This window comes from Danio aesculapii, chromosome 11 (genome assembly GCF_903798145.1).
Source record: "Danio aesculapii chromosome 11, fDanAes4.1, whole genome shotgun sequence".
In the NCBI taxonomy this organism is placed as follows: Eukaryota; Metazoa; Chordata; class Actinopteri; order Cypriniformes; family Danionidae; genus Danio; species Danio aesculapii.
In genome coordinates, this window is record NC_079445.1 from 7,174,973 (window position 1) to 7,193,790 (window position 18,818).

Here is an 18,818-nt window from a genome sequence, read left to right on the forward strand (position 1 = left end):
TTTCAATGTGAATATAATTTTACATTTACCGTATATTATTTATACTGGAACATAGTTTTGGCCAAAAATTTGATCCAACCCTAATCCCTACCCCTAAACCCAACCCTAACCATAAGTTCTCATGGTCTCATATAAGTATAACTATGATGTTGAAACTTATCTGATTGATGTTGAAAGCTGAATCTGATTGTAAGCTTAACATTAACTTGTACCTCAAATCTGATTGGTTGATTGGAATGTTGTTTTAAGACCAACAAAGAGGTTGATCCAGGAATATGTTGCAGTTGGTAAAATTAAGTTCTGCTTTGCGATTTTTAGGTCACTCGAGCGTTTTCTTTCACTAAAACCCCCAAGCGTGTGCTTCAGAGGGCTTTTATGGCCAATGGTACCCCAGATGAGAGAAGTCCTTGCCCAGATGCTGATCGCATGAGCCGAATGTCCAGCAGCTCCACACTGGCTGTGAGTCCACACACACACTTTCTCTGTCTCTTTCTTCTCAGTAATGTATTGATCTTAGCTATGAATGAAAGACGCACAACTGAGTCGATGATGCATGAATAATGCACTCATTTTTAAGACCTGTCCACACCATCCTTTTACTTATTTCGAAAAAAAAATGCACAACAGCAAATGGTGCATCCATTCTTCAAGGCTCATTTACTCAGAACGAATAGAAGGGGGGAGAAAAAAAAAACACTTTTGCCCTGATTCCGATTCAAGAAACATGAAGGTGAGCTTTCTTATCTATAGGCTCAGAGGAAAGTGTCTAATTTCAATTAATTTTTCCTAAAAACACAAGAAAACAAGCAAAAATGCTGTTGCTCCTGTGTTTCAAGGGTAGGCACTCCTTTTTTTAAATTACCTTTAAATTATTTATATATATATATATAGATATATATTAGTGCTGTCAAAATTAGTGCGTTAACGCTTGCGATTAATTTGAAATACTTAACGCTTAAAAAAAAATGCAGTTGCAGTTTGTTTGTTTTTTTCTGTTGTGGCCGACGTGTGTTCAACATGCAAAGAAATATAAGACCAAGGAAGCACTTTTTGAAGGCAAGTTTCAGTATAAAACAATTAATGTCGCATTACCAGGCTAGCGTACCAGCGTTTCATGCAATTTCGGGTTTACATTTTTTAACTTTCAACTTCTGTTTTAATGGAATTTGATACCGCATGGCGAACGGAAAAAAAACCTCTGGATTTCGTGACTCGGCGGTCCTTTAAGGCCCAGTCGAAAATATCTATAGATAGATAGATAGATAGATAGATTCACTGATAAAAACAATCCTTTAGAAAGCATTCAAATGTTGAATGATTGAAAACATTTATGGTGCTTCAGATTTTTTGTTGTTGTTGAAACTGTGCAGCATTTAATTACAGTGCAAATGTCCTCAATTCTTAAAAAAAAAAAAAAAAAAAGTATAAATTGTCTGTTTTCTTCAAGACCATTGAATACTGGTGACAAACGTCTGCCAAAAAGAAAATAAAAATATGTGAATAGTTTATCAGAAAGTGCATTTTCAACTGAAAATTGTGTTTGTCCTACTGTGACTAAGCCTTGAATCCAAGATATTAAACCACAATGATCTGTCTGTTATTCAGGAACAGGTTTGTTTGTTTTTAGTTTTTTTTTTTTCCTAGAGAACAATGACTATTCAGCTCTGGAAATGTTCCGAATAATTTTGGTGCATAAATTGTCTGAATATTTCATATTTGTGTCCTTTAGACACATCATACTTGCTGTAAACAGGCATTTACATAAATTCATGTCTCTCACAGAGTCGTATTGCTCACACTAATCTCATTTTCCAAAGCTGAATCTTTACAGTATGACTTGCCAAATCTGTCTTACTGAATTTTGCTCCCAGAAGGCGTACAGTTGCCTTGGTCTCTCATTCTTCAACTTTCAGCTCTTTTAAAAGGGGGCATTTTGACCTTTTTTCATTAAGGGGATTCATGCACAGCTAAATAGTTAGAAATCGAAACCCCAGCGTTCGTAACAAGATCATGTTCAAATTTTTCACTTCCTCTAGTAATTTTAAAATGAGTGATTTTGAGGGCGTTCAATGCAGAGACACTACCAGATAAGATTGAAGGTGACACATTATGCCCCTTTTCACTAGATGTAAAATAAATCTTTGGTGTCCTCAGACTGTGCCTATGTAGTTTCAGCTTAAAATCCTGTAGATCATTTATTATAGCGTGTCAAATTTGCTTCTATTTTGATTTAAGCAAAAAATTAACTACTTGTGTGTATGTTCCTTTTATTTGCAACCTTTAAAGGCATATTCACTGATTGATTGATTGATTGATTGATTACCCAAAAGCAAACCTAAAAGCTTCTTTCCAAAAAAAGGCGGCGCATTTGCCTGGTATTTTGATAGAAATAACCAAAAAACAATCAAATCTCTTGCTGACTAAATGTCTGAAAAGACCAGCAGTGGATTATAGTCTTACATGTTCAAATGGCAGACAGACAAAGAGGTTACCACTTTTAGACTGAACCAGAACAATTCTGAATGGTTAATGGATACATTTATGCAGTTGTTGTTGAGCAAAGTTGGTTCAGCTTATTGACTAGCACGTTACTGCTCTGTATCTAAGTGCTGGCCTAATCATATAAAATTACACTGCTGGTACAATTCCTCCATCTTCATGGAAAACAAAAGTCGGACTATACAATACATAACAAATGTTCTTTTACAAATGATGCTGACTGTAAGCATTTTCAGGATTAATCTAACAACATGGTAGCTCTTATCTCTGTGAATACAATCGGAGATGATTGTAACTTTAAGCACATTAGCCCCACAGTAGGGCTGCACAATATATCGTTTCAGCATTGATATCACAATGTGATCATTCGCAATAGTTACATCGCAGGACATGCAATGTTGTGTTTGTGTTATAATTTATCATTTGCATGTGTTTTTGATGCCTGTGATTGTATAATGATTTAAAAAAAAACATTAAGAAATTCTACCATTTGTGACCTTAACTATGATTAATTTTGATTAATTTTTAATTGTATTATTCAGTGCTTGAATACTGTTAGACTCACGAAACAATAACACACTTTATTTCAATTGTATCTTTTTCCTGATTGTGTTTATAGATAATTATGCATGAAAATGCTCACAACACATGCAAATACAGAAACGCACTGCAAATAGCACGGACAACAACGAAAACGTGCCCCTAAACTTTGATAGATTGTTTATTGGATTTTATAGAGATGCATTCCCTCTACAGAATCATCCTAATTGATCTAACATTATACATTTTCCAAATAGAGATATGAAGTCATATGGTGAAATTGTATTCATATTGCAATATATATCGCAAAATAAAGAAATATCACAATGTTAGAATTTACCAATATCGTGCAGCCCTACCCCACAGCACGTTAACCAGCACATTCAAAAAGGATATTTCAAAACATTATCAAAATATAATATAATGCTTGTTCTGGAAGTGAACTTTTAGCATGAAGTGCTGGTATTGGCCCATTTTTCAAAAACACTTTTCACCTAACCCTGATACATGGTGCAGCAGCATTTGGGTGGAAACTTGCCGATTAAGAGTTGTTAAGGGATAAAGAAATTAAAGGAGAACCATAAACTATGGGATCTGTTTATACAATTTTTGGAACATAGCCAATATTTTTGGAACAAGCAAATACCTTTCTGAGCCGCAAATGGAGCATATACTAACCAAACCTAAATACTCAGTCACAAGATGGCACCAGTCAGTTAAAAACAGCAGCACGATAGGCAAGCGTATATATTGATGTACATATTCACTGACGGTTAAGATTACTCGAAGAACCAGGATAAGCCTGGGTTAAGTTTTAATGGTTATGTAGGAATAACATAGCTTGGAATGTCATGACTGACCAATTGGAATCAAGTATTCCAGCTATTATTTATTAAAAAATACTATTCCTACATCACAAGAATATTAAAATAAAACCGTTAAATTTCGCTATCTATAATCCATAATAATAACTCATAAATAGCAGTCCCACAACATACTTTCTCATCTGACACTAGATGACACTGGAATACCCTGTCAGATAAGTTTAATGGCTGGGAATGACCTTTTAACATAGTCTGGTATAATGTTAATGTTGTTTTTGTTTGTTTTATATAGATGAATATGGCCATGGTGTAAATGCACAGTAGTTACAAGCTAATTGACACATTATATCATTGATAACATGATATTGTAACCTTCAGTGATTTCCTGAAGATAAACACTAAAAAATAACACAACTGGAATAACTACAGCAGTCGCCATCGTCAATCTCGTATGAAGCAAGAGATTGTGACGACATATGATGACGTCTGCAGGTGCTGTAGTGTTGTCCCAATTCTTAGGAGTACATTTTGAAGCCCTTCCCCTTCACACTCTGTTTCAAGGGCCATGGGGAAGGGGTAGGGGTACAAAAATAGAATTGGGATTAGGGCTGCACGATTCTGGCTAAAATGTGAATCACGTTTTTTTTATTTTTATCTTTTGCTTAAAATCAAGATCACAATTTTCTCACGATTCTGTCGATGTAAAATAAAGGTTAATATTGGTAGCCTATTATTATTATTGTTATATGGTAAAACAACAACAACAATAATAATAATAATAATAATAGGCCTATGTGTAGCTCTACTGTTGGTTAAAATGCAAAGTTTTGTATAGTCACAATGGTGGACCTGAACAGGCTTTCACTAAGTCCTCTTTGTTAATTCACGGTAATGATGACATCAGAATACAACTATTCATAATTATAAAGTTGAATTATTAAATGTTTAAGACATGCTTGTCATCTATAATTGACAGCTTTATTAGACCATTGGTTTCACTGGTAAAATTAGACATTTGTCATTATTAAATTCCTTCTTGCATTATATTCAACATTATATAGGCTAGTTATCACAGAATTTGGTGTAACACCAAATTCACTTTCACTCGGTAGTCAAACAGCTCACGGTCGCCTCATGTGATTTCACAGCCGCCAACACATCATTACATTTAGATTTTTGGGTGAATTATACCTTTATAAATACCGTATGTGACACATTTAATGCCATTTGAAGGTGTCCATGTTGCTGTGAAGACTTGTGCGACCGCCTTTAAGCTTCTCTCCTGACCTTGAACATATAATTGGCTGAATCATAGAAAAGCTAAATTATGATCGTGTGTAGGGTCGAATCAAGATCGTGATCTTTTTTCGATTAATCGTGCAGCCCTAATTGGGATTGGGTCAAAGGCTTACCAAAACAAAGTTACTGCCTTTGAAATTTTTCTGCTTTGGTAGATGTAGCGGGGACCCAAGTATAGCATTTAAACACATAAGGAGTCAAATGTATATATCACCTTTAATACGCTCTTTAATTTCTCTGTCTCCATGTGAGTATAGATGTCTCGTTCTGCCTCTACGTTCAGTCTGACCGGCTCTATTAAAAGCGCAGTGGTTCAGCGGTCAAACTCTCTGGATCACCCCCCACGGCCCCGAGTCCCGGTGTGTATCCGGACGCCGTGCAGTCCAGAGAGAGCTGATGAACCAGCGGCCTCCAAAAGCCAGCTCAGACCGTCCATCCTGTCCCTCCCGGCGGTCCAGCCTGTAGCTAAGTGTCGAGAGCTGCTGGCACCTCCAGAGCCGGGGCGCAGGTTCCCCGGGTCCCCGCGGAGAGAGACCCTCCTTTAGGACTCTTGATGTGAGCACAGCAGTTCAGCCTCTTTGACTCACTGACTTACTAACTCACCTTTGGGGAACGGTGGTAGCACTAATTTACTAGCGCACCGATGGGATGTGGTGGCACTCATTTGTTTTAGGTGATCAGAGGGCATGCTTAAAAGGGATACATCACTTCATCAAAAGTATGTGATTTACTGAAATTCAGTCATACAATGAGCAACATGATCGCATCTAACTGTATAACTATAATGAAAGAGAATGGCAGCAGGACTTTAAAGAAAGCATAAAGAAAGCTGTCTAACAATAACCTGTTTTGTTTTAGTCATTTTTCTTGTTTTTCTTATTTTAATACTTTGGAAAAAGAGTATAAACTACAATTTTGACATAAAACGGTGATCTAAATTGAGTCCGATCAATTGATTACAAAAAATTGAATGGTTTTCATAGTGTACATCAAAAAAAAATTTTTTTGCATACATTTGCCGTTAAATTACAGACATTTGGCGTAAAAGAAGTCGTTAAATTATGGTAAATTACAGACACTTGCCATAAAATAACAGGCGTTAAATTACAGGCATTTGCCATAAAAATCAGCTGTTAAATTACAGACATTTGCTATAAAAAAGCCATTAAATTACAGACGTTTGCCTTAAAAAACTGCCGTTAAATTACAGACATTTGCCGTGAAATAATAGCCGTTAAATTACAGCCATTTGCCATAAAAAAACAGCCGTTAAATCACAGACATTTGCCGTAAAATAATAGCTGTTTTGAAAAGGCTTAGGACCTCGTTTTACCTTGGAAATGATGTTGTTCTGTTTCAGTCTAGACCAGAGGTGTCCAAACTCGGTCCTCGAGGGCCGGTGTCCTGCATAGTTCAGCTCTAACTGCCTTCAACACACCTGCCAGGAAGTTTCTAGCATATAAAGCTTTTCTAGCTGGTTCAAGTGTGTTTAATTGGGGTTGGAACTAAAATATGCAGGACATTGGCCCTCCATAACAGAGTTTGGACACCCCTGGTCTAGACAGACTGAAACTTATGAAAATGGTGGGGAGCTCTTCACAATTGCTTTCCGACTGGATTATCGCATATTTATATTTTGATTCGTCAAGCCCCTCTAATATGACCATTACTCAACTGGTAGACCAAGTATGGATGCAGGCAAGACATGCACATGCCCAGTGAGTGTGAAAGGGCATGTATCATGTGTTTTAGGCTGTATGGATGGAGATTGTTTTTTTTAAAACACAATAAAGAATAGCATTTTCATGTTAAAATGCCATTTTAAAAATAAAACTCACTAGTGTAAACGCGCCTCAGTCACATCACCTCAAATGTTCTATTTATAAATCTGAAAGTCTTTTACAAAAATGTATTCTGTTGAATGCATAGTATTTCAGAAAATGTGGCGTCACCTGTGTCTAAATGAATAAACTCTTTTGAATGAATTATTTGAATTAACGATCAAGTGAATCGCTCAATTTTGATGGTTTTAGTGTCATTTGTTTAACTACATCAAGCCTAATTCAACCAAGGTAATGGCTTAACACTCCACAATACAATTTAGTTATTGTTCTAGTAAGATATCCCTCAGAATGATCATTCATTGTCATTGTTAATATTTTTCTAACATTTAAAGGAATGGTTTACCCAAACTGAAAAAAGTATTGTCTCTCACTTCACTTGTCCCAAACCCGTTTGAGTTTATTCTGCTGATCACAAAAGAAGTTATTTTGAAAAATGTTGGAAACTGGTAACCATTGACTTCAATGGTATATGTAGGGTTCATGAAAAGCCTGAAAAAGTCATGGCATTTTCCAGGCCTGGAAAAGTTTTGGAAAAACAGAAAAACCCTCAAAGTTTTAGAAAAGTCATGGAAAACAAATATCGAATATAGGTTTGTTTTCTTGACTTCCATTCTGTCTTTAGCCAGTCACGTACTCTCACATTATTAGTACAGTGTAAGCATCTAAATCAGTTTTACATAGATATAAATTGAAACTAAATAGATTGCTGTGTGTTTTACGATATGCTGTATTAAATTTGAAAATGCATTGTTTTTTTATTTTCCCACGCATATGTAGACATTGCATGAAACATTAGGTCATAAAAGTTTACTTGAAAGTCTTGGAAAAAAATGTGTATGAGCCATGTATATGCTTTACCTGCTATTGATGTCAATCAATGGTTATGGGTTTCCCACATTCTTCAAAATATCTTCTTTTTTGGTAAACAGAAGGGGAAAAAAGCATTTAGTTTGGAATCACGTGAGGGTCAGTAAATAGAGTAATTTTGTATTTTGTTTTTTAAATTATTATTGTATTAGTTGTTTAAAATGTTTAGCTTTATTAATAAAAAAAATAGTTGTCTATCTAAAAATATAAAAAATAGATTTATGAAGGCAAGAATTTCATTCAACAAATGTATTTCTGAATGACCTGGAAGTTCTTGTTTTAAAGAAAAAAATGTGAGGCAACACAACAAAGCAGACTTCGTGACAATGCGCAGCTATTCTTATTTTTAATGAAATCGCTTTACCACAGACCTCAGATCATTTGTATGAATAAGGAACTATTTTTTTTGTAGCACCATGATTCTCACTATAATGACTGTTCTTATATAAAGATGTAATTGTTACTGTGGTGTACGGTGTTGATTTTTATTTTTATTTTATTTATTTTATTTATTTTTTTTGTGTTTTTACTGTTATGATTACGAGATAGCATCAACTTGATCTGTGGGCGTCAGGGTTGTAAACTGGCTGATAACCGTGATTTAATCTCCTCCCATTTCTAATTTGATCCCATAAAGCATCATCTGTATACTAAAGTGTGTGCGTATTTTAATGTTTCGTTCAGCACACTCGAGGCAATTCATCAAATGCCTTTTTTTTTTTTCTCCCCTCATTGCCATCGGCCACCTTTATTGATCCCCGAGCTTCCAATGGCAATGCAAGGCCACCTTAATTCTTATTAAGCAATGTTAAGTAATGGGATTATTTGTGTGCTCTGTGAAAGCAGCCTGGTGCTTGTTGCATTTTAAAGTAAAGCAAAATAAATGGCGTTTGTGGTTTGCTAACCTCCTTTTCACCCCCAAGTCTCTTATTAAAGGGAAGAATACATTATTATCATGTATATACAGGTTATACACTGTCAATTCTTAAGGGTGAACACTTAACAAGGGTCAACTGTGTGTGTTTTAGCACAGCGGGTTTATAAAGCCAATATCATTAACATGGATTTCTCCCCTTTCCCCTTCTCAAGCTTCTTAAATAAACTCACTTATACCCGTGAACCTCAGGCATCTACTAGAACACTTATATTTTGAAGATGGCTGAACATTTTCATTTGTTCAAATGATGCATGCAGATGAGATGTAGTTTTGTGAGCTTCAGTAGTGCTGGGTGGTGTGACGAATGTATTGTAATGCATGCGTTTAATCATATTAACAAATTACAGATTAAAATGTTCTTTGATAATGACGACTTGATGCAAATGTGCATTGTGATTGTAGCTGAGCTGTGCATTAAGCTGTTCATTAAAATATTTTGACGGAACTAAAAAAAGATTATAAATGCGCTCGCAATATAAAAAGAAACAATATAAAAAAAACTATGTAGAAAAATAATAAACATAAAAAACCAGTAAAACAAAACTGTCATGTAATCATTGATTTGTTTTTTAATAATTTTTTAAATGTTATTTTTTTTAATGATTTTCAAACTTTTTTCTTTTTTTACTGTGTACATTTAAATCTCAAATGCTGTTTAACCTAACAAAAACTTCTTTTTTAATACCATGCACATTAGAATGTCCTGTTAAATTTATTCATTGCTATTTTTCTTAAACTGATTATAATTTTTACTATGCACAGTTATCACTTTTTTTTCAGCAGTTGTGGTGCCAGGGAAAAAAGTAAAATAACGGCCATTAAATTACAGACATCGTTAAATTACAGACATTTGCTTAAAAATAAGTTGTTAAATTACAGTAAATTACAGACACTTGCCGTATGATAACAGCCGTTAAATTACAGACATTTGCCGTAAAATAACAGCCGTTAACTTACATACATTTGCTGTAAAATAACAGCCTTTAAATTACAGACATTTCTCGTAAAATAGCAGCCGTTAAATTACAGACATTTGCTGTAAAATAACAGCCGTTAAGTTAGACATTTGTTGGAAAATAAGTCATTAAATTACGGTAAATTACAGAAACTTGCCATAAAATAACAGCCGTTAAACTACATACATTTGCAGTACAATAACAGCCATTAAATTACAGACATTTGCCATGAAATAATAACTGTTAAATCACAGACATTTGCCATAAAAACAGCCGTTAAATTACAGACATTTGTTGTTAAAAAAAACTGCCGTTAAATTACAGACGTTTGTTGTAAAATAAGTCGTTAAATTACGGTAAATTACAGACACTTGCTGTAAAATAACAGCCGTTAAACTACAGACATCTGCCATAAAATAACAGCCGTTAAATTACAGACATTTGTTGTAAAATAAGCCGTTAAATTATGGTAAATTACAGACACTTGCTGTAAAATAACAGCCGTTAGACTACATACATTTGTCGCAAAAAACAGCCGTTAAATTACAGAAATTTGGCGTAAAATGAGTCGTTAAGTTACGGTGAATTACAGACATTCGTCGTAAAATAACAGATGGTAAATTACAGACACTTGCTTTAAAATAACAGCCGTTAAATTATAGACATTTACTGGAAATTTAAATTTAACAATTTCTGTAATTTAACATTCATTATCTTACGGTTAATGTCTGTAATTTAACGACCATTATTTTTCTTTTCTTTCTTTTTTTAACAAGAGTCATTTAGCAGCGTAATAAAACTAATTAAGAATCGCAGTTTAGCCTCAAATTAATTTGAAGTCTTTATAGCTTTGCAGAGTTTTTAATAATTTAATATTATTACATTTACTTATTCTGATGGGTGCTTATTTCATGCATCTCCCTCCCTCACTCTCTCTCCCTCTCCCTCTCCCTCTCTCTCCCTCTCCCTCTCCCTCTCCCTCTCCCTCTCCCTCTCCCTCTCCCTCTCCCTCTCCCTCTCTCTCTCTCTCTCTCTCTCTCTCTCCCTCTCCCTCTCCCTCGCTCCAGGGTGTCCGTGGGGTCTTAATGTCTTAAATTTCAAAAATACAATTTTAGGCCTTATAGTCTTAAATTCACAGAAATATTGTGTTGTAGGTTTTAAATCATTTTAAACAGGTCTTCATTTTTAAAGTTGTCGAAGTAATGTTACCAATTCAGGCTGAACCCATCTAATCACCAACACTCTATATATATTTAAGTTTTTTATTGCAAAAAGATGTTTATTTCACAACAGCTGTTTTTTTAAATTATTATTATTAAACTGCCCAATCAGGAAAATAAAAACTAAAAACAATTACACAATTCCTCATAATAATAACACTTCCGTCATATTTACAAAAGAAAGTGTGAGTGAACATAGTATTTATAAATAGGCATGAAACTTTAGGTTTTATAGCAGAAACACATTAGGTTGAATACGAGTTATCCTTGATTCATTTGGACCAAAAGCAAACAAATATATTTTTGGATTATTCGTGTAGTTTCATTAAAAAACATTGTTGGAAAAAAAGAAAGTCTATACAACTTGAGTTTTCTTGTTTTGACATTCAAATATGTGGTTAGGAAATAATAACCTTTTTTTATTTATTTTATTATTTATTTATTATTTTTATTATTATTATTTTATTTTTATTTATTTATTTATTTTTTGTTTTTCTCTAATTCCATTGGTCCAACCAGTTATTATTATTATTATTATTATTATTATTGTTGTTGTTGTTGTTGTTGTTAATGGTAATCGTAATAAAAGCAATGATGAATGGAGTTATAATTTCATTTGAAACTACATACATACTACATAAATAACAATAATCAGTTATTTAACATTTTCATAAATATTTAACCTTTTTTTTCCACATTTAATGAATTTTCTTTAAAGCCTGACCCCAAGCTTTTATATATGTATAACTAAAATATATGTATAACTTTTACACTGAATGATGAACCCATATTTTTCTCCCATATTTTAATGTTGTTTCAAGTGTAGTTTGAAAAAATAACACTTTATTTTGTTTTAAAATGCATTTTGTTAAACAATGTAAAATGTTTTACATGAATATGCCATATATTTTTATGAATAATTTGTTAGTTTGTATCCAAATATCAAATAAAACTAAGTATATTTGATTAATACATTATTAAATTAGCTGGACTATCCAATACAGACTTTAGGAAATGGGTGATGTACAATTTTTTCATGTGTTACTTCATAATGTTTAAGTATATCACTTCTATAATGATAATGGGATATAATTTTTTTTCTACCGCCCACTCCTAGACTGCAGTATGAATACTTTAAAGAAAGAAAAGAGCTTTTCAGCTTTAACCAACTCTTCAACTCCACATTGAATCTTTAACAAGGTCTTCTGGGTATGAAAATGCGCCAAAGGTTAACACGTCTATAACATGCAATCCGGCACTCTTGAGTCTTAAACTAATTACAAGCTGAAATGGAAGTGACCTAGACACCTCTACAACTGTCCTTTCATCGCTATATTGCATTTTTTTTTCTTTTTCCAGACTGTTCATTCCCCATCCATGATCAACCTCTCCTCTGCCTTCGAGAGGAAGTACCACACTTTCAGTCGATCCACTACTCACCTGATCTGAACTTTGCGTCCTGCGCTCTACAGTATTGTAATTAATTGGAACACTATGGTACCACGTCCGCCCGACGCCTCTAGCCCAAGCCACCCCCCCATCCGGGTTTAATTTACAGGTCCGAGACCCACCAAATGAAGGACGGCTTGTGTTGATGTCGACGTCTGGGCAAATTTAATTAACATGGAGAGACATTTATAACTGACATGTTCTGATTTTATTAGAGGGTAGAGTTTTCACACGATTATTAACCACTGAATGTATTACTTCCTCATGTTTTATAAGATAGGCTTAATCTAAACTAATCTAGTTTCCAGCTTTTATAAAGCTACAGACATCTGGCCGTTGCATTTAAGCTGTCACAGTAAGGTTTATAACGCAACACTGCATACTTTTAGAACTGATTTTTATTGTTGATTCAGGGGTAGAGGTTTCTAAAAGTCAAGAGTCGTTGCGGTCAGCTTTCCATATTTATTCTCTAGAATCGGTTTATGTAAATCTTCCTTTCTATTTATGTGTAAATATTGATGTTTTCTCTTTGTGATTGTGTCATACTAATAGTAGTTTGTCTCCGTCGCTTGTTTTGTTTTTTGTAGTCTGTGCACTTATGTCTACACAAACATTTATTCGTGTGTAAAGGAAAATTTTTTTCTATAAAAGGGATTCATATAATGTCCTTGTCTACTGCAGATTTGCTTGGAGTGGGCTGGTTTTATGTCATTGGTTTGACTACTTTTGAAGGTGACTTCATTTATTCTTTATCAATAAAAGAAGCTTAAAGCCTTCATCGTTTACTTGTGTCTGTTTGAAACATTTGGTAAACCTGTGAATCTGTTTGTAGTGGGGTGCTTGTAAGATCTCAGATGACATTGTAACACATCTTGGATTGTAAACTAAAACTCAAAGGTACAACTAATCCATTAGAATCCATATACAGTTGAAGACATGAATTATTAACCCCCCTTTGAATTTTCTTTTTTAGATATTTCCCAAATTATGTTTAACGGAGCAGGGAAATTTTCACAGTATGTCTGATAATATTTTTTCTTCTGGAGAAAGTCTTGTTTTATTTCAGCTAGAATAAAAGCAGTTTTAAGTTTTTAAAACATTTTAAGGACAAAATTATTAAGCTATATATTTTTTTGATAGTCTACAGAACAAACCATCATTATACAATAAATTGCCTAATTACCGTAACATGCCTAGTTAACCTAATTAACCTAGTTAAGCCTTTAAATGTCACTTTAAGCTGTATAGAAGTATCTTGAAAAATATCTAGTCAAATATTATTTACTGTCATCATGGCAAAGATAAAAAAAATCAGTTATTAGAAATGACTTATTAAAACTATCATGTTCAGAAATGTGTTGGAAAATAAATAAATCTTTTCTCCGTTAAACCGAAATTGGGGGGGGGGGAATAAACGGGGGCTAATAATTGTGATTTCAACTGTGTGTGTGTGTATAAATATATATGTACCTATTTGGGGCAGCAATCCTCAGTCACCAACATAGTGGGTTGATGTGAAGCAAACCAGAACTGTTCTAGCACCATTCCCTCAGCCAATGGCTTAATTTAGGGTCATTGAAATCGACATCATGGAATCAAGACTTTGGGTGTGATGTGTTATGATTCTTTTTTGTTTTCATTTAAAACCCTTTTTATGACTTAGACCTCTCCACCAAGTCAAAGTTAACCGAGCACGAGTGCAATTGTCCCCCTCCAACAGTATGAGCTCTCACATTGTACTTTCAGGTTCCTAACCCAAACATGCTTGCGTTATTACATTTTTAAAATTATTGTTATTATTGCAAGAAACAGAAAGAGAATTGCTCTTGCTCAGTGCAATGAAGTCCACGCGGACATATTACAGTGGTGATCCACTATGATATCATACTATAAACTTTAGTTGATGTGTATTGTAGCTGTGTGAACATAAACAACATCTCTGAATGTAATACGCTCAAAGTTCAATGCAAAGGGAGACATTGGCTTTTACAGAGTTAGCTTAGCAAAGCGGACAGCAAACTAAGTTTTGGGACTACAAATAAATACATTCGGGTTAATGATGTCATAAACCCTTCAGGGGGATGTCATAAACCCAAGGGGTGTGGCCAGAGGCGTTGTGACGTTATAACAGAGATGCTTCCTAGTGATGTAGCACAATATGTTAGCTGACCAATCAGAGCCTCCTGAAGGCAGGTCTTCAAAGAAACTAGTAAATGTGACAGTTATTGAATAGCTGTATATATTCAAAGTAACAAATATGAAAAAATAATCTGATTTTCTACAAGTGAAGCACCAGCACACATTGCTTAGCATCTTATAAACACAACCAAACCTTAAAATACTATATGGACCACCACTTTAGGGCTGATTAAAGCCGAACCCTACATATTATGCACGTAGCCAAATGCCTTTGTGCCATCTATATTTTTTTGCATGCTGTCTGTGCTGCTCTTGCAATAACACTTCTGAAGCTCTAGTAGGCACTGGGGTTTCTATGCTCCTCAGTGTTGATTTTCCAGAGTTTTCACCTGTGTGATGCTACTGTAGCAGTAGTTCAAACTCACACTCGTTCAAAGTAGAGACAGAAAACCACCAAACATTTAACGGTTTTAATTGTAATCCAAGTACAAAACAAAAGTATCCATCTGGAGGTTCTCTGCAGGTCTTGAAATATGTTAACCATTTGAGGCACTGTCTTCACTTAGCTCTCATGGCTCTTGACCCCACCCATACTCATCACCACTACCAAGCCGACTAAAGACATATGCCCTCTGCGTCTTCGCAACACGTTAAATTTTTTGAGCGATGTGCATTAGAAGTCTTCGCCAGACCATCCATGTGCACTCAATGCAGAAGTATAAATTGGCCTTTAAGAGTTTTGAGGTGGCAGCTGAAGTGCACAGAGGAGTTTGCATCGTATTGACCCTTCCTGTTTATGGCCAAGGTAAGAATAGCTTTTAAATCTATATAGAAAATTTACTTAAAAGTGATGTCACTTCTTCAGTTCCAAGTCGATTCACACTGTTCCCTGGTGATTGTGAAAAAATGAAAGTATGCTTTGAGTTTTCGGGCCATTAAAAGTCCTCAAAGAAGCTCTTGATATCCCAAAACAAAATTAAATCTGTTGTTTATGTACCTGTTTCTGATCCTATTTCTGCCTCTGAATAAAAATGTAGGGCTGTCTTCTCTATTGGTTGGATGGGTAGGTGTGGGGAGAAGGATCATCAAAGAAAGATCTTTTGTGACCCTGCTTCAAACAAAGATTCTTCCCCCCCCCCCCCCCCCCCCCCCCCAAAAAAAAATCACAGTATTTTGTGCCATTAATAAGGATCAACTCATCATCTTGATTACTCTAATGTAAAAGAACAGTGCTTACAGATTCTTGCTTATGATCAATGATGATGTGTAGAAGTGATTCTTACAGCATTATTTTTCACCCCTACCTTCTTGCGGATCTTTCTTAAGGGGAACTAGTAGTAAAATACTCTTACTCCCTCTCCCTCTTGATGATCTAAACCCATATGACTTTTTTGAAGGATTGTTACATGCTTTTATACTCAAAATAGAGTAGAAACTTGGATTGCAGTCAACAGAAAAGATAGCTCAAAATATTTGGATCCTATCCCAGATTTTTTGAGAGCCATTGTGTGTGATGCGCATCACATCTGAATGTCTCTTTGGTCTTTAAATGTGTCATTTGACTTCTGAAGTGAACAGAAGGATTCGCAAGCATATCTGTAATGCATCCAAACAGCTTTTTGCAAAGAAGCAGCCGATTGCATCCCTTGCAGGATTCTGAAGGAACACTTGATATGGACCTTTGAGTCTGTTTACAAAAGCATCCAACGGACTAATCATTGTGCAGTGTACCTTTAGTATACTGTTGACACTTGTTCAATCCATTCAAACAATAGATTTAAAGCCTTAAGTAGCTCCTTCCAGTCTTATGCAAATCCATTGTACAATTCAAGAGTGCTCATTATTGCACCAGGAGGCCTTTGCTTCATACTTGAATTGTTTTTTTCTTTCTCAAAGCAGAATATGGGTTTCATTGTATTAATGAAGCTGTGTGCAGTGCGGTTCTACAGTCAGCATTCGTTTCCTCAAACTAAAAGACGCTGGATGGTATCCTGGATACAGAGCACCCTTGAGGCAAAGAAAGGCCAAGAAAATCAAAAAAGGATAACAGAGGTCTTGATATTCTTTTTATATTTGCCTCTTTTGCACTTCAAAGCCAACGAATGCTTCATTTATCGTCAGATCGGCAAGCACAGGCCTTTTGTTCTTCTTTTGCGTCCTACTCAGTTTCATAAACGGGACCAGGTCACTGCCCCGAGCTGGCTCTCTCCTGAAAGAGAGTTTAATGCTGTAAAGATGACCTGACCCGAGGTGCCAACTAAGATTTGAATCAGTGGTAGTTTTGAAGCTTTTCTCAGTTTGGTTTGGTAATGGCTAATAGCTCATTCAGTTTTCCTAGTGAAGTTTGAGTATTAAGAAAACCACAGAGCACATTTCATTTGTGTCTGTCTTTGCTTTATTCGGTAACACTTTAGTTTAGGTAACAATTCACACCATTTTCTCTTGGCTTATTACCAGCTTATTATTAATACATTAACTGTTTGTTAGCACTTATTCAATTCAATTCCTGTTTATTTCTATAGCACTTTTACAAGGTAGATTGTGTCAAAGTGTAACCCCGCCGGTCCTATACTACCCAAGCCGCTTCGAGCTGGGATCGAACCAGGGTCTTTCTGCATGGGAGTCGGATGCTCTACCAAGGAGGCTAAAGACTGGCTGGCCTCTGTTACAAAAGCAGCTTAACATAAAAGTTCTAGTAAACTGAAACTCAGTCTAGTTTTCAGAGCAAATCCATCAATGCACAATTTCACAAGTCCCAAACCAAGAAAGCCAGTGACGAGGAACATACTTCACCAATTGACGAAAGGGAAGGAAAAAAGATCTAGAGAGAAACCAGGCTCAGTTAGGCACAACTATTTCTCCTCTGGCCAAACTTCTTGTGCAGAACTGCAGTCTAGGTGTCAGAAGCTGGAGATTGCTGGACGTCCATTGTCGAGAAGCTGCAGGTGTGAGTAGGTCACCAGCAGGTGTACAGGCTGACCCATGGGATCAATGTGGAGACTCGTCTGTCACTGGGGTCTCTTGCTCTCTACTCCTCCATGACCACTGCAGTATCTGCTCAGGACACGACCTGGTCCAGGATTATGGAGGCCTCTAGAAGTCCTCTATGGTTGGCATAATTTCTTCGTATGTGTTGACCTTGAGGTCCTCGATGGTTGGGACCATCTCTTCACAGGTCTTGGATCACATCAACAACGCTGCATCTCTAGAGGCCTCGCAGGTGGAAATAGGGAACAAATAAAACTATTAGCATAGCTGCTAGTCATAGTGTATTAAAACAAGGGATATTAACATAGATTTCCGGAAGCTTTCCGGGAGACAGAACAATACGAGAGTTGGGTCTGAAATACGGGATACTCCTGGGAAAAACTGGAGTGTTGGCAGGTATGCTCGGACATTATCATGAAGGCTATTCCAGAGTTAAGGGGCCATAAATGAGAAGGCCCGACCTCCTTTAGTGGACTTAAAATGTATAATCTTATTTCACATCCATAATCCTATCTAATACCTAAACCCAATTACTATCTAACTAACGATTAATAAGCCGCTAATAAGAAATTTGAGCTAAAAGTCTCAGTTGATGGTTTGTTAATGTCGTGAATTTTACCTTAAAATAAAGTGTGATCCCCAAATTGTTTTACTAAAATAATAATAATAATAATAATAATATTCCAAAACCAAAAATATTCTATTTGGTTGATTGTGTGTCCTTGCTTTGAGAACGTTTCTACAGTAAAAGATGTGAATTGTTATTAGAAGTCAGGAAAAAGTAGCAAAATAAAGTTTTAAAGAACAAAGTAAAACAGAGCAAGTGAGTGATGCTAGAGCGTTTGGGGAGAGATACAAGAGATTTCAAGAACAGTTCAAAGAAATAATTCATGGCATATTGTTCATTAAATCTGTGATCGGGATCATAAGGCTGCAGTCTGCGTTATATTTCTCGATGGGATAGCAGAATAATTTCTAAAAAGCACCAGGAAAAATAACTGCCCTTGTATGACTAAAAAAAAAGTGCTGTCCCACTGATTAGAAGTTCATATGATATTAATTTGACATTAAAAACACTAAAGCCCAAAGTGTGCTTTGCCTTTTACGCATTCACAAAGGGCAGTGTAAAGTGAGCATGACGCAAATTCAGCCAGTGGAGGAATGGCGTCACTATGCTTAATAATCTGCTTTTGTGCGGAATCAGTTTTCAAAATCAACAGCGTTTTAACTAATCGACAATCTGCTTGCCCTTAAAA

The 18,818-nt window shown here is 35.5% G+C and overlaps 1 protein-coding gene across 5 annotated transcripts in view; it reads left to right on the top strand.

Annotated features, from left to right (window-relative positions):
* Positions 1–13,166, top strand: part of ect2 (epithelial cell transforming 2) — an 80,855-nt gene extending 67,689 nt beyond the window's left edge. For 3 of the 5 annotated variants that reach the window (XM_056468600.1, XM_056468602.1, XM_056468601.1), the window contains 3 exons: positions 319–459; positions 5,420–5,717; positions 12,346–12,436. In XM_056468600.1, the coding sequence (XP_056324575.1) occupies positions 319–459; positions 5,420–5,707 (429 nt within the window). In that variant the 3' untranslated portion in view covers positions 5,708–5,717; positions 12,346–12,436. Of the gene's footprint in view, positions 1–318; positions 460–5,419; positions 5,718–12,345 lie in introns of all 5 variants that reach the window. The other 2 variants (XM_056468603.1, XM_056468604.1) reach the window with 1 other exon arrangement.
* The last annotated feature ends 5,652 nt before the right edge of the window (positions 13,167–18,818 follow it).